The 15,061-nt window shown below is 50.0% G+C and overlaps 1 protein-coding gene and 1 long non-coding RNA gene across 2 annotated transcripts in view; both read left to right on the top strand.

Moving 5' to 3' along the window:
- Positions 1-538: 538 nt before the first annotated feature.
- Positions 539-4,733, top strand: LOC124082785 (uncharacterized). Its single transcript, XR_006848476.2, has 3 exons — positions 539-1,247; positions 1,631-1,683; positions 4,349-4,733. It is a non-coding gene; the product is annotated as an uncharacterized LOC124082785 (long non-coding RNA).
- Positions 4,734-6,146: 1,413 nt separating this feature from the next.
- The window catches only part of LOC124083039 (cytochrome P450 2D17-like), a 9,394-nt gene continuing 479 nt past the window's right edge, over positions 6,147-15,061 (top strand). The window contains 11 exon segments of the mRNA XM_058574322.1: positions 6,147-6,314; positions 8,822-8,988; positions 10,986-11,103; positions 11,511-11,760; positions 12,649-12,820; positions 13,049-13,201; positions 13,292-13,452; positions 13,868-14,044; positions 14,180-14,270; positions 14,273-14,314; positions 14,515-14,725. Coding sequence (XP_058430305.1) covers positions 6,151-6,314; positions 8,822-8,988; positions 10,986-11,103; positions 11,511-11,760; positions 12,649-12,820; positions 13,049-13,201; positions 13,292-13,452; positions 13,868-14,044; positions 14,180-14,270; positions 14,273-14,314; positions 14,515-14,725 — 1,706 coding nt within the window. The 5' untranslated portion in view covers positions 6,147-6,150.

The following is a 15,061-nucleotide window of genomic DNA, read 5'->3' as shown; positions in this document are numbered from 1 at the left end:
TCCTGAATTGTGCCCAGCCAGACTACGGCAGTCTCTTAAAATCTTGGGCCACCTATAGGTATGGGCCTGTTTAAGATGCTTCACTATCACTATCTGGTCTTTAAATGGTTTTGCAGGTAATTATACAATCTTACAATTAAAAATTAATCTGTCAGAGGTAAAATATATGAAAGAGATTCTGTATGTATGGACATTTATTCAATGATATGATTAGGAGTCTGAACAGTCAGGCACTGAGTTAAAGGTGCCCAAAGGCACGGCCTCTAACAGGCAAGGGTAACAGGACACCAGAAGAAAAGGTCTAAAACTAAAAGAGATAAAAGGTTATAGGTATGCAAACATATTTTAATATGAAAAATTTAAAGGTCAAAAAAGGTTTCTAAATGAAAAAAATATTTTGTCTGGTAAATTAATATTTTTTTGCTAAAATCTAAGATGAAAGAAGGCAAAATTGTAATGTTTTGAACAACCAATAAAAAAAATAAATTAAAAAAAATAAAAAAATAAAATAAAATTAGCATAAAAAAAGAAGACAAAACTAAGGATATAAACGAACTACAAATGTTTTATTAAGTCACAGGAGGTTTGCAAGGCTGAATCTCAAAAAGTCTGTTTGTGATTGGATTGGTTCCCTGACCAGGAACCGAGAGCAAGATAATGTTCCGTAACCCTTCCCTTCCTCCACGGTCAGTTAAACAGCTGATGAGGCCAGGAAAGTGACTGTCCAGCACCCCCAAGGTCCTCTGAAACTCCTGCATGCTACCACTCAATCTCTAAACTCACTGCTTTCCCAACCCGTACCCTTTGCTCTCCACTTTATAAGGAAGAAATTTGGTGTGGGAGAGAGGCAGACACCCAGGATAATTGAATCTGGCCAGCCAGGGTCACTCTCTGGTGCTGTGTGAGGTCTTGGGACTAAAGCCTAACTCCAACAGCCCTCAGGGGTACCGAGTATCAACTGCTGTTTGGGAGAATTTTGGTGCGTGGCACGAGGAAGGCTCAAGGTGACAGAGGGCATCTGGCTGGGGCAACTCTCTAGGGTTGCCAGCAGACTTTGGCCTGAAACCTGACTCCGACAGCCCCCGGGGCACAGATATCAAGGACATGCTAAACTTCCACTATGCTTGGACAGCAAAGGGCTTTACAGCAAGCCCTCTGAGGGCATGAAAAGAGACCTACTTCTTCCCTTACCAACCTTCCCTCCCACACTCAGCCGACTTCACACATCCAGGAAGAGACCTGGGCTGGTTTGTGAAGTTTACATTTGTCGGGGGTCTTTTATTAGCACAGTTATTTGAAACTTGGTGTACTGACAGGAAGTAGTCTAAAACATTGGTTCACTCGTATCTATCGAGATAATTTTCTTGTATTTGTATTTGTTAGGTTTCATTACTTGAGGAACCTAAGTCTTAAAAAATTAGGCTTTGCATCTGTTTGAAAGTCTTAAATGATTACTTTATAATTGGTTGTCATTTAAATTATAACAATACATACCCCAAACATAAGTGACTAGGTGTATGTATACATATCTGTCCAAGCCTTATCTAAATGTTATTTAAAAGTTTATAAAATCAAAGTTTATATAAGCTTACCTGCAAGTTAACCAATAACTGCTCTCTCTTTTCTACAGGGCCATAGAAGGGTCACACTGTTATTTAAAGATCTGTCTTATGTCTGTTTACTGTAAGTCAATTTCTGATCATTAACACTGTGTCCTAAATGTATAAGAGATTTAAGGCTATCCTTTAATTTTATTAACCCATACAGACATATGATTATTGTTACCATACACCCTGCATTCTAAATTTTCTCAGATTTCTATAGAAATAACAAACTGGGTTGATATTTACTCATGTCACTTAATGTTTCATAGCTGGATAAAGTAACCAGTTGTCAGCAAGTTATATATGCAATTTTGTGTTACCTGTCACACTGAAATTGAAATTTGAATACATTTTTAAAAGATAATAAGGAGAACCTAATCTATTTAAAGGTAATATTGTAAAACATGAAAATACATTGCCCCTTATCCACACAGAAGAACGATACATGCTCTCTCAGCCTTTCTCTGACTCATGTTCTAAATGTAATATTATGTTAACTATGTTCATATAGACTCAAGAAATATTATATACAAACTTTGTAAAATGACATTTAGAAAGAAACAAGGATTAATTTTGAAGCTAAAACACTTTTCCTAAAATTTGCCAAGATCCCCACCTCACCTCAATTCAGATTCCCTCACGATACTCCATGTTAAGATAATCTCAAAGTAGATAGACCTAAGCTCATTTAAAGTTATGTTCTGAAGATTGATACTTGTTATAAAGATTACTATAATCTCAAACAGGGTTATAATGTACAAGGCAGCCAAAATTCAAGCTAGCTATTACACAATCTGAACATATTTTTACTCTTGTTAATTTCATTTTGTGTTTTCCTTGTGAACTTTATAACTGTTGCCTGTTAATGTTTTGCAGAGGTACTGCTTCAAGAACACCGAACCTGAGTTAGTTTAAGATATATCACCTACTAAACAAATAGGATATAAGGCTAACTTCCAGTACAGATACAGACCCAAATTATTTAATTAAGGGGTAAAAGACTATAAGGTTATTTTTAAAATATTTGTTTTTTAGTTGTAGTTGGACACAATGCCTTTATTTTTATTTATTTATTTTTATGTGGTGCTGAGGGTCGAACCCAGGGCCTCACACATGCTAGGCAAGCGCTCTACCGCTGAGCCACCATCCCAGCCCGAGACTATAAGGTTATTGACATTAAAGTTAAAGCCCAATACTCTTACTTTAAGAATGGTAAGACTGGCTTGATGGATGTTTAACACCAAGGCTTAAAGATTAAAGTTAGGAAAAGGGGAACCAAGAAAACCAATATTGGGCTCTTGCCCTCTGAGTCAGCCTAAACCCAGGGAATGAGAGTGCTTCTCTAAGGGGCTCTACAACTCTGGGCCACATGACCTCCCAATCAGGGAGATTAATGAGACCACTGGAGAACAGAAAGCCAATCCATGCACCTGCTACAAAGAGGAGGGTCATTGGAGAAAGGAAACATCCCTGATGCTTCCAAGGGAATCCATTTGGTCAGCGAGACCTTGACCCATCCTAGCGTAAATGGCACTAGTAGAGCTAAGAAGCTACTCTCAAGTTTCTCAAGAGTGACCTCTATGGAAACTCAGCTGACTCTTATAGCAGGGAGGAACAAGGTCAATTTTTAACCAACTTGGTCTTAAACACCTGGCAGGAGAGTAAAACACAGGCACACATGGGCATTTTAAAAGAAAACAATAATTCTTTTAAATAAAACTTAAGAGGTACACTTATGTCAGTGCCATGCCCTCATGGCCTCTAACTTCTCAGGATTTTTATCCTTTGCGAAACTCATAAATTGGCCCCATACCTTAATTTTCTTTACTTCCCAAACAGACGTTTAACCCCACAACCAAAGTCTATCCATTCCAATAACAACACACACCTGACCTAGAAGAGCCCTCAAGTTATTCCCTTACTCATAGGGCTAAAAACACCCACCAGGGCTAATACAAGAGCAACAGAATTAGAAACCTCTATTCATGATAAAAATAGATGGCACCAGTTATTACAGATACCCAATAGGGCACTGACTTAGTGCTGACTTTACATAATCAGGTGGGCTTCCTGGTGGCTATGGCCCTTCAAAATCCACAGGCGCTTGACCTTATGCTGGGGAAAAAAAGGAGGCCTATGTGTCTTTCTCCAGGAGGAATGCTGTTTTTATGTCAAAGAATCCAACATAGTTAGGGACACAGTCGAAGAACTTAAAAAAAAAAAAAAACTGGCCACAAAAATAGCTAAAAGAGACGACTCTTGTTTGGGTATGGGCCTCCTAGGGTGCTTCTGGCCCTGGATAGCCCCCCTCACTGGGCATTTTCTAATGATTCTCGTAGTCCTTGCATCCTCAACTGTCTCCAGAATTTCCTGATGGACCAGATAAAGATTTTCACCAAACAGATGGTCAACCAAATGGTTTTGGGTAACTACACGAGACTCCATCCTGAGAGACTCCCAGAAGGTTACAGAACAATCACACCTGGAAAGTCTAAAAATCCCTAACCCCAAGGCCCCCACACCTTTTGCCCAGAGACCACTGCACTGCCCCTTCCCAGCAGGATGTAGTTATAGAAGACTGACCTCCAGCCTTCTATCATAATAAAACACAGAGCGGGGAATGATGGGATATCCTAGACATTAGTAACTCCACATTGGCTTTGGCCTCCATCTTGACTCGAAACTGAAACTTATCAACTTCCAAGGAAAAGAAACTTAAGATACCCTGTTCCCATAACTGTTAGGTTGGTGGTGGTGACTTGGTGGTGACTTACTGGCAACTTAGAACAAAGCAGCCCGCGCCGGAAAAGAACATCAATCAGATGCCGGCGGAAATACTTGTCAATCAGCCAGATCTCCTGACTAACGTCTGTCAATCAGCAGGACCCCCCTGGCCAATCCTGGAGTTCAGCCAACTCCCCTGACCAACTCCAAGGGGGCAAGGGACCCTAAGAACACCTTTTCCTGTCCCGAGCCCTTCCCTTCCAGCTGTAAGCCCCATAAAAGTCCAGTCCGGTCGAGCTTCCACGCGGTTTCTCCTCAGACCCTTCCCCTGTCCCCTCTGTGGGTCTGATTGAGTTCCGCCCGGGAGTGAGATCTCAATAAAGCCTGTTCAGAGGCCCTTTTAAATCTGCCTCCTTTGACCGCTGCCTGCCCCGCCTGATGTGACAATAACCACCGCTCCTTCCAAGGTCCCTAAGTACAAAATTCTGTTATTGCCTAGCCCCCTGCATTCAAGGTCAATTCTAGCTGCTACACTCCAGGCCATGTCCGGCTTGCTTTTATTGAAAGGAAAGTGACCACGGTACTTGGAGCCACCAAGAGATCTTTATTGCAGCGTGCAAAAGAGAAGAAAAGAGAGAGAAAGAGAGCAGGGAAAGAGAGAAGAGAGAGAGAGAGGGGGAACACAAGAGAAAAAAGAGAGCAAGAGAGAGGGTGAGAGGGAGAGAGAATGAAAGCAAGAGAAGAAAGAGAGAGCAAGAGAGGGGGTCCTGGCAGGAGGGAGTTTTTATAGCCAAAATCTGATGGGATTTCTGGGTCTGCAAGCTTCCTTGTTGGCGTACAGTGATTGGATCATACAGTAGTTGCTAAGGGTGTCATCCTCTGCCTACAGGCAGATGGCACAGGGGTCAGAAGTGGGTTTCTGTTGCACCCGAAGGGTGAGGGTCGAGTGTTCAGCCTTGAGTGGGATTGAGTGTTCAGACTTGATGCAAACAGGTGATAAAGGACCAGACAGTGGGGTTTGAGTGCCTGGGTTATCCTGCAGCTAACATTCATTCAGCCTGCCCTGCAGACAACTTAGTTCACCCTGCCCTGCACCTAACACTTATTCCTTGTTGAAGGACATTAAAAACCCTATTAAGATAACTCTGTCTGCTGTGCCACTCAACTGGGCAGCCTGGCAGGCTTTTCCTGTCAATAAGCTTTGTTTTCGGAACACGAGAGTTTGTCTCTGGAGATTTCTTTGCGCATTCTGTCTTAACAAGGCCCACTAATAATGAACTCCCTCAGTGTTTATCTGGAAATGTCTTTATTTCATCTTCTTTTGTAATGGACGGTTTTGTCACATACTCCGGTTGACAGTCTATTTTCTTTCAGGCTTGTAACCTGTGATTGTGTGTCTTTGGGTCTGGCGACCTCTGATGAAAAACTGTGGCTCTCATTTAGGTTTCTGGTATGTGATGAGCTGCGTCTTCATGGCTTTTCAACTTGTCCCCTTAATACCAGCTGTGGGCATAGTGCCACTGAGGGGGCCTTGTCCTACGAAGAGCCCAGGAACACCTGTGCACATAGGCATAGTACCAGTCCTGTGGCCTCTGGTAGAAGAGTTGGCCACCAAGTCCTAGAGGTAACTAGGTGCACAGATTGGACGACAAGTACCAGGGGTCCGTAGCCAGAGCGTGGAAGCCTCTGGGCACAAGGGTGGTCTCCAAGTCCCTGGGACCTCTGAACTCCACATGGACTACAAGTCCCAGGGTAAACTGGGGCAGGGGCGAGGTAACGGGAAGACTACGAGTCCCAGAAGCCTCTGGGCGGGGGCGGGGCAATGAGCAGACTACGAGTCCCAGAGGCCTCTGGGAGGGAGCGGGGTCAACGAGGGCCAGAAGCACCTCAGGCCTGTGAGCAGGCGGAGGTTTCCGCACCCTCGCGTCTCTTGCTCTCTGCCAGCTGCACCCCTCGCCGCCAGCCCAGGCCGCCCGTCTCCTGCAGGTATGGGGAGCTGCTCTCGGATGAAGCAGCGAGGCGCAGCCCGGGACGCTCGAGGGCAAGACCTCCGCTGCGGCGGGCGGGCGAGGGGCGCGGCCTGTGTGACTCTCCCCCACCAAGCTGCGCGCTCCTGCCGATCCAGCTGGCCAGAGGAGCGAGTGGGAGCAGGGGGCGGTAGCCAGGTCTCCTGTGTCACGCCGTGGCTGTCTCGTGTTTGCTGTCAGGGTCGGAGGACCCGCGTTGGCACCCATAGAGCAGAAGGCTGAGAGTCATGGCCTCTCAAAAATCACATTTTTCCCCTCTGTGAACCAGCCATACTTTCCTGTTTCTTTCTGTTTTGTGATTCCACCCCCGCCTGGGCATTGGGAGGGCTTTGCCCTGACAACTCTGGAAATAAAATTCTTACCTTCCCCAGAAATTGCTCATTTTTATATCAAGGCTGGAGCTGACCGTGTGCGACCTTTTCTCTCCCAGTGCTGAGCATCGTACCCAGGTTGCCCAGGCCTCGTAGTTCGTGCGTCCCCTCTGTCCCTGCGGCCCCGGGCCTCGGGGACCCGCGCCTGACTCTGCCTGACCTCCTCTGCACAGTGCACGCGGCTTATCACCTGCTCTTCCCGGTCAGAGTGTGTGGAATGTTCCCAGCCCCGGCCTCCAGCTCTGCAGCCCCTGCAGCCCCCGCAGCCAACTGTGTTGCGGCCTCTCCGCGCGCCCCGAGTGCCGCATATTCAATGTTCAGTGTTTTATGGCCTCTGTCCCCAGAATATCAACCTTATTAGGACTGAAGTTCCCCATCATCAGCGCCTAGGACGGTGCCTGACACACAGCAGCAGCGTGGTATTTATTGGTTGAAGGAATCCGTGGGCTGTGATGCAGTGAGGACAAGTCTCTCTGTGGCTCTGTGTTTCCAGTATGTGATGCCCCGGGTCTATGGGGGTGTCTTTGGGTTTAGCTGCTTTGATTTCACAGAGCTTCTTTCGTGTGTTTCTGTTTTGGGCCAGATTGCTGAACAAATGTTCAGCATTTTTTCTTCATATCCTTGTTCCTGTTCTCTCTTCCTCTGAGTCCACTGTGGTGCTTGTACTGGAAGCCTGAGGGCCTTCAGGTCTACTTAGGTTTTCATTTTGCTCCTCATACTGGATGGCTTCAGGGTCTTACCTTGAATTCATTGATCCCTTCTTGTGCCTGGTCAGAGAAGGTTTGTTATGGAGTCCGTGGTTGTGTAGCCCCTCCCCACAAGTGCATCCGTGGACTATTTGGAGGTAGGGCCTTTACAGAGATAGTTCATGTAAACAAGGACATACAAGAGGGGCCAGATCCACTAGGATTAGCTTCTAAGGAGAGACAGCAGAGCTGGACCCGCACCCACCCTGCATTCTTTGCCACATTACAACACAACAGGAAGGCAGCTGACTGTGAGCCAGGAAGAGAGACCCTATCAGAAACGTCCCCTGCTGAAGCTTGATCTGGGACTTTTAGCCTCTGGAATTGTGACAAAGTACATTCATGTTCTTTAAGCCACCAGTCTGTGGTGTTTAGATGTGGGCAGCCTGGCAGATGCCCACACTGCAGTGGAACCCATTGACTGGGTTTTTGTTTCCTTCATTGTACTTTTCAGGTCCATAATTTCTTTATTTTATTTTAATTTTTTAGTTGTAGATGGACACAAGACTTTTTTTAAGTTTTTATGTGGTGCTGAGGATCAGACCCAGTTTCCGCACAGCTGTCAGCTACGTATTTTCTGTTTGGTTGTTTACATGTTTTCCTTGGTGGCATTTTCTGTTTTCTCCTACATTACCTTGCCTCCTTTTCCCTTCAGTCCTTTGTCCTTGGATTCTTTTAACACTTACATTCTTGTCAAAAATTCCAGTGTCTAGATTTCTGCAGGGATGGTTTCTATCACATTTTTCCCCTCTGTGAACCAGCCATACTTTCCTGTTTCTTTCTGTTTTGTGATTCCACCCCCGCCTGGGCATTGGGAGGGCTTTGCCCTGACATCTCTGGAAATAGAATTCTTACCTTCCCCAGAAATTGCTCATTTTTATATCAAGGCTGGAGCTGACCGTGTGCGACCTTTTCTCTCCCAGTGCTGAGCATCGTACCCAGGGCGCCAGGCGTGCCTCCCCACAGACAGCACCCCACCCCACATTCAGGACTTGGTGAAAACTACTTCTGCAGAGCATGTATTCCTTGTTGACTGAGGTTGCTGAGTTTTCTGCTCCACTGTCCCTGAGTTCAGTCAGTGAACTGTAGATGATTCTTTTTCTTTTGAGGTTTATATTTTATAGGAAATGGAAGCATTTCCTTTGTAAACTGTAATTCCGGATAAGGGAAGCAGTACAAATGCTGATTTCACAGTGACAGGAGGGGACCCTCGCCACTGTTTCCTTAAACAATGATTCTGATATTTAAAGGGGCAAAGCAAACCCCATACAGTTTCTTCGTGTTGCAGATGTGGATTCAAAGTAAAAATTCTTTCTCAAAACTCCCAAGTTCTCCCACTTTGTTGGCAGCCTCGCTGTCCAGGAGCTGTGGCCTCTGAGCACGACCATGGGCACCCAGAGCGTCTGCGTCAGGAAGAGGCCGCCATCCACAGCAAGCAGAGCTGCACCAATACTTCCAGGCTCAGCGGCTGGGCCTCCTTTTTCTGCTCGGATTATTTTACAGACGTTTGCTGGGGGTGTGTCACTCCCCTCTTCAGGGTATCAGTGCTTCATGAAAACTGGGAGCCCATCTCAGAGCAGGACCAAGTGCTTTCCTGTCCACACCCTCAGTGAGGCTGGCAGTGCCGGGCAAGGAGTTGAGAGGAGCTGGGGGAAGGCAGGTCACACTCCTGGCCCCACTGCGGTTGGTGCCGAGGCAGGAGCAGCATAGGAACACCAGCCAGCACCCTGGCCTGTCGGGCACCGAGGCCTGCTCCACACACCTTCCCACAAAGATGGCCTTAAACGCCTGGCTCCTAAGAGGGAAAACGAGCTACTACTACCTCTGACTCTCCTGATGGGTGCTACTGGGAAAGAAACTGCTAGAGCCGGGAGCTCTGCAGCCCAGGCAGAGGTCTGTGGGTCCTTCAGTGTCTGCCACCCTGTCAGAGCACAGCCTCACATTTGTGGAGGGCAAGGTCTTCACCCACCCTGGTACCAGCCACGTGGTCCAAGAACTCAGGCCATTCTCTGCATGAGAACAGGGGACTGGATGTGTTTGCACAGACTTTGCCCTTAGCAAAGAGCCACAGCCTCCGCCTTTATCAGAGCTGCCTTGGTTGCTGTCCTGACCCAGCGGGAGGCCGACTTCTGAAATGGTGGATCCCGATCCTCTTTTGCAGTCTACTGGTTATATCAGTGGAGGGGCCCATCCCCGGGTTCTCTGCCCCACCGTCCTGTTGATGTCACTTCCCTTTGGGGGTTGTTAACTACTACAATAGTGCCCTTCTGTCTCCTTCCTTGTTCCATCTATCCAGGTTGTGGACAAATAGTTAATCCATGGATTCTCCTGTATGAATCCATTTTCTGCTTTGGTAGCAAAGTAGCAGAGATCGGGTAACTTATAAGCAGTAGCACTTTGTTCAGCTCATGGTTCTGGAAGATGGGTGGTCCCAGAGCAAGGAGCTGATTGTGGAGGGCCTTCATGCTGAGCCTAACATGGCAAAGGGCAAGTGAGCACGTGAGGCAGAGAGAAAGTGGGCCGTACTTGATTTATAACAAACCTAGTCCTATAAAAACTAGCCCACTCCTGCAGTAACCGTGATCCAACCATGACAAAGTCCTTGTGATCCAGCCACTCTGAAAGATCCCCTCTTAATACTCTTATACCAGCAATTAAACACTCCAGAGCTGCTCAGGGGCTGTCTACTGCCCAGGGGCTCACTTGGCCTGGATGCCCACACTAGAGGCCAGCTGCTTAGCCAGCGCCATCACCTCTCTGACCAAACTTCATAGGTGACACCACAAAACTTAGAGAAATCAGGAAAGGCTGGAAGACCTATGTTAGGATTAACACCAGGGCTCAGTCATCAGGTGCCAGAAGTTCCCTGATGAGAGCCAATGGGGCAGCCATCTCACTGAGCCTCTCTGTCCCTAGAAGGCATGATGGGGCTCCTTCCCTGGCCTCTGATTACTCCTGGTGTCCGGGGCCCTGTGCAGGGAGGAGGTTCCTTTCAGGCCAGGCTGGATCTAGAGGAAGGTCCTTGTCTCAGGTCCAACCCAAGGTGCCATCCTCTGAAGCCAGGTTGGTCTGAGACGGAATGGGCCTTGCGGGGAGCAGGCCTGCCCTAGGGGGAGCCATCAGCCATGGGCAATGGGGCGGGGGTGTTTCAGTCAGCTGTTTCGCTGCTGTGACTAAAAGTAGAACGACTGTAGAGGAAAAGGTTTATTTGAGGGCTCACGGTTTCAGAGGTCTTAGTCCACAGAAGGCCAGCTGCATATCTCAGGGCTGGAGGTGAGGCTGAGCATCATGGCGGGAGACTGGAACTGAGGGAAGCAGCTCATGGTGATCCAGAAGCAGAGAAGGAGGTCTCCATTCCCCAGATACAACTGTACACCCCAAAGCTGTGCCCCGATTCCCACCTCCTCCAGCCACACCCTGCCTCTTCAATTACCAGTCTATTAATCCATATGGGGGAATAATTCACTGATTGGGTTAAGACTCAGAACCTTCTTGCATTGTCTCACATGTCAGCTTCTGGGGACACCTCACATCCAGACCATAATGGGGGCAGCAGAAAGGATGAGACCCTGATTGTAGACTCTCCTATGCCACCACACATGGAGGACCCAGGCTGGTGTGCATGGCAAGTGTGAGTTGAAGGCCCTGAGGAGAGGGAGGGGAGGCAAGGAAGGAGGGGCAGTGCTCAGGGGCAGGCGTGGCCACGTCAGAGAGGGGGCCCTGTGAGGTGCGGAGGGCACTCAAGGCACACCTTGGTGCTGTGATGAGCCTGGGCCTCCTTCAGAGAGTAAGGTGCAGGGACGGGGGCGATTCCCTATCTCCATGCCCTCCCCTGGGTGTCACCTGGAGAGGGCAGGAGGGCCAAGGGCCTGGGAGGCTGCCCCTGCCCTGGCCCCTCCCTGCACTCTCTGCCTGCACAGTCAACAGAGTGTGTTGGCTCCAGGCAGAGGGCGAAGGGCAGCCTCAGCTCCTTTATAAGGGAAGGGCCCAGGCAGTCAAGTGCCCAGGGTGTAACAAGACTCTCCTCCCTGGCCCCAGGTACCTGGAGTGGCCAGGGGAGCCGGGTGTGCCAGAGGAGCTCGTGGACAGCACGGCAGCCATGGGGCTGCTCACCGGGGACGCACTGTGGGCCCTGAGTGTGGCCGTGGCCGTCTTCCTGCTCCTGGTGGACCTGATGCACCGGCGCCAACGCTGGGCTGCACGCTACCCGCCAGGCCCTCTGCCACTGCCCGGGCTGGGCAACCTGCTGCAGATTGACTTCCAGAACATGCCCAGCTCCTTCCAAAAGGTAAAGGAGCCAGGTTTGGTGGTGCACACCTGTGATCCCAGCATCTCAAGTAGCTGAGGCAGGAGGATTGCAAGTTCCAGGTAGACTGAGCAATGTAGTGAGAGCTTACATCAAAATAAACAATAGAAAGGGCTGGGAATGTAACTCAGTGGTTAAGTGCCCCTGGGATTAATCCCCAGTACCCTCCAACACCCAGGGTCAGGGAGTGTCTGGTGGATCACAGTGGAGGGAACCCAGGACAAAAAGAGATGGGTTGAGAGTGAAGCCAAGGTGGACCAGGAGTTGTGCAGTGAAAGGAAGCAGGCTGAGAGGCGTCCTGGGAGAGGGCACGGCAGAGCTCGAGGACACTTTCAACTTTCCAAGGGCAAAGGTGTGAGAGGACAAAGGCCAGGAGTTGGGACTGGATTGGCACTGGGTTTGGGATCCAGGTGGACAGGTATAAATTGTGTAGGCCCCAGTCCCTTGTGATTCCATCAGAGGGAAAGGTCGTGGGGATGGGGAGGGGCCAGGGTCCTGAGTAGCAACATCATTCAGCAACTGAAGTGGACACAGATTGAGAGACCCACTTCAAATTTTCTTCTGTGGCTCTTGCACCTCACTGCTCACCTGTGTGACCCTGTCTCCTGCTCTGTACAGTGGAGCACTATTGTCCTGATTGACAATATCCTGATTGGCAAGGTCATAGCTGTGGATCCAGAAAGTTGAATACAAACTGAGTTAGTCCACTTTACAGGGTGTGACTCCCAACCCCATGTTCCCACATGTCAATACCAGGTCTCTTCCCGGAGTTGGCACACTGCAGAGTCCCTGGGTCTTTTGTGGTGAGGCGAAGGTCTGCAGCCCAGCAGGGAGTTCAGCTGGACAAATACATGGCCCTTTTACCTACAGATGAGGTTCCGCTTTGGTGACGTGTTCAGCCTGCAGCTGGCCTGGAAGCCTGTCATTGTGCTCAATGGGCTGGCCGCTGTGCGGGAGGCGCTGGTGAACCACAGCGAGTACACCTCCGACCGCCTGTGGAGGCCCATCTATGAGCACCTGGGCTTCGGACCACGGTCTCAAGGCAAATTTCAGCAGCTGCAGAAATGGAAAACTGGGGGATGTTTTGGTGTGGGCGGCTGATACCTGGAAATAGGGATCAGTGACTTCAGGACCTACAGGGATGGACACACTGGCCTACAGAGAAAAGCTAGAGATGCATGTGTCCTGAGTAGAGGAGGAATCCTATGACATCAGGGGAGGAGAAGGGTAGGGCAGGTTCAGGCTTAGAATCTGTCCCCGACATTCCCAGGTGTGATCATGGCAACCTATGGACATGCCTGGCGTGAGCAGCGGCGCTTCTCTGTGTCGACGATGCGCAACTTTGGCCTGGGCAAGAGGTCCTTGGAGCAGCTGGTGACCAAGGAGGCCAGCTGCCTCTGTACAGCCTTTGCCAAAAAGACTGGTGGGTGATGGGCTGAGGGGCATGGAAGGGGATGAGATGGGCAGGCCTGGGTGGCAGGAGCCACATCCTGATTGGCCTGGCCCCACCCAGGAAACCCCTTTAACCCCATGTCCCTGCTGAAGAGAGCAGTGTGCAATGTGATCTCCTCCCTCATCTATGCCCGACGCTTTGAGTATGATGACCAACGCTTGGCCAAGATACTTGTCCTTCTGGATGACACAGTGAAAGAGGATTCTGGCTTTGTGCCCATGGTGAGGAGTTTAGGGTACTATCCAGGGCCAATTCTGTGCAACCAAGATTCCAAGCAGGGTTAGCATGCAGGGGCAATGGGAGAGGGCATTCTAGAAAGGACACTGTAAGAGGGAAGGCCCGGAGTTAAGCACATCTCAAACAGGACAGGTGGACCAGGGTCAGAGGGCTCCAGGAGAGGAAAATGAGCCCGTGCCTGCTGTCCAGCTAACACACAAGCTCGAGATTCCCATGGTGGGCTGCTCCTTCTGGCAGCCCAGGCCAGCAGAGAGCTTGGAGGCTGGCTCTGGGGAGGGAGCTGGTCACTGGGTGGGACAGGCAGGCCTGGGTCCACCCTGGGGGAGGCTGGGACCTGAGTGTGGTCCAGGAGAGTGAGGAGCACAAGAAGGACCCAGGTCCCCGCTGTGGCTGTCACAGGTGCTGAATGTGGTCCCAGTGCTCCTGCGCATCCCAGGGCTGCCTGGCTGGGTCTTCCCTGCACAGAAGGCCTTCAAGGCCATGGTGGATGAGCTGTTGGTGGAGCACAGGATGACCTGGGACCCAGCCCAGCCACCGCGAGACCTGACTGACGCCTTCCTAGCAGAGGTGGAGAAGGTGAGGTGGGGCTGCCTGAGACAGGCTAGGGGACGTGGGCTGAGGGTCCTGTGAGGCCTGAGGCCAGGCAAGATGGGACCTGTGCATTACCCAGTGACTTCCTTGTTCCTGTGTTGTCTTCTTTGCCTGACCCAGGCCAAGGGGAACCCTGAGAGCAGCTTCAATGATGAGAACCTGCGCATCATGGTGCTTGACCTGTTCACCGCAGGGATGGTGACCACCTCAATGCTGGCCTAGGCCTGCTCATGATCCTGCACCTGAATGTGCAGCGTGAGCTGGGATGGGGAGGGAGAGTTTAGAGACAAAAGGTCCCCTCATTTTAAGTGGGACTCTTGTGTCTCTAAGCATAAGCTGACCCAGTCCCCAATAAGCCTGATATCCTGCTAACCTGGACACAGCCCTGAGATAGGAGAGGGTAAGGGTGCAGGCCCCTGGGTGCTGATATACTGGGGGGTTGCTTGTCTGTCCAGGCCGCGTCCAACAGGAGATTGATGAAGTGATAGGGCAGGTGCGGCAGCCAGAGATGGGGGACCAGGCCCGCATGCCCTTCACCATGGCTGTGATTCACGAGGTGCAGCGTTTTGGAGACCTTGTCCCTCTAGCTGTGCCTCACTTGACAACCCGTGACATTGAGTTGCAGGGCTTCTTCATCCCTAAGGTAGGCCTGGGCCCTTCTCCCAAGCTCTGAGTGACCAATTAGCTAGTGGCCCCAGCATGGACACTGCCAGGGGAAGGAGGACTGTCATCTAGTTCCCCTGACTCCCAGTTCCCCTGGCTCCACCTGGCCCAGCCTGAGTGGGTCTGGGAAGCAGAGAAGCCGCCAGGCCAGCGCAGAACCACAGAGCCCAGGTTGTTGGGGGAAGTAGATTAAAACGTGCCTCAGATTGTTGTAGCAACTGCAGTGCTCGGGGACAGAGGTTAGTATGGGTGTCAACAGGGCCCTTGTCACCTGGCCCTGCCATCATGTCCACGAGGATGCTGAGAATCTTTGGCTCTGAGGGTTACTTCCAAGGGTTC

Source organism: Marmota monax, unplaced genomic scaffold, assembly GCF_021218885.2.
Source record: "Marmota monax isolate L192 unplaced genomic scaffold, Marmota_monax_Labrador192_F-V1.1 WCK01_AAM20220418_F8-fsc00051, whole genome shotgun sequence".
NCBI lineage: Eukaryota > Metazoa > Chordata > Mammalia > Rodentia > Sciuridae > Marmota > Marmota monax.
Note: the sequence above shows the minus strand (reverse complement) of the source record. Positions and strands in the feature narration are given on the sequence as shown.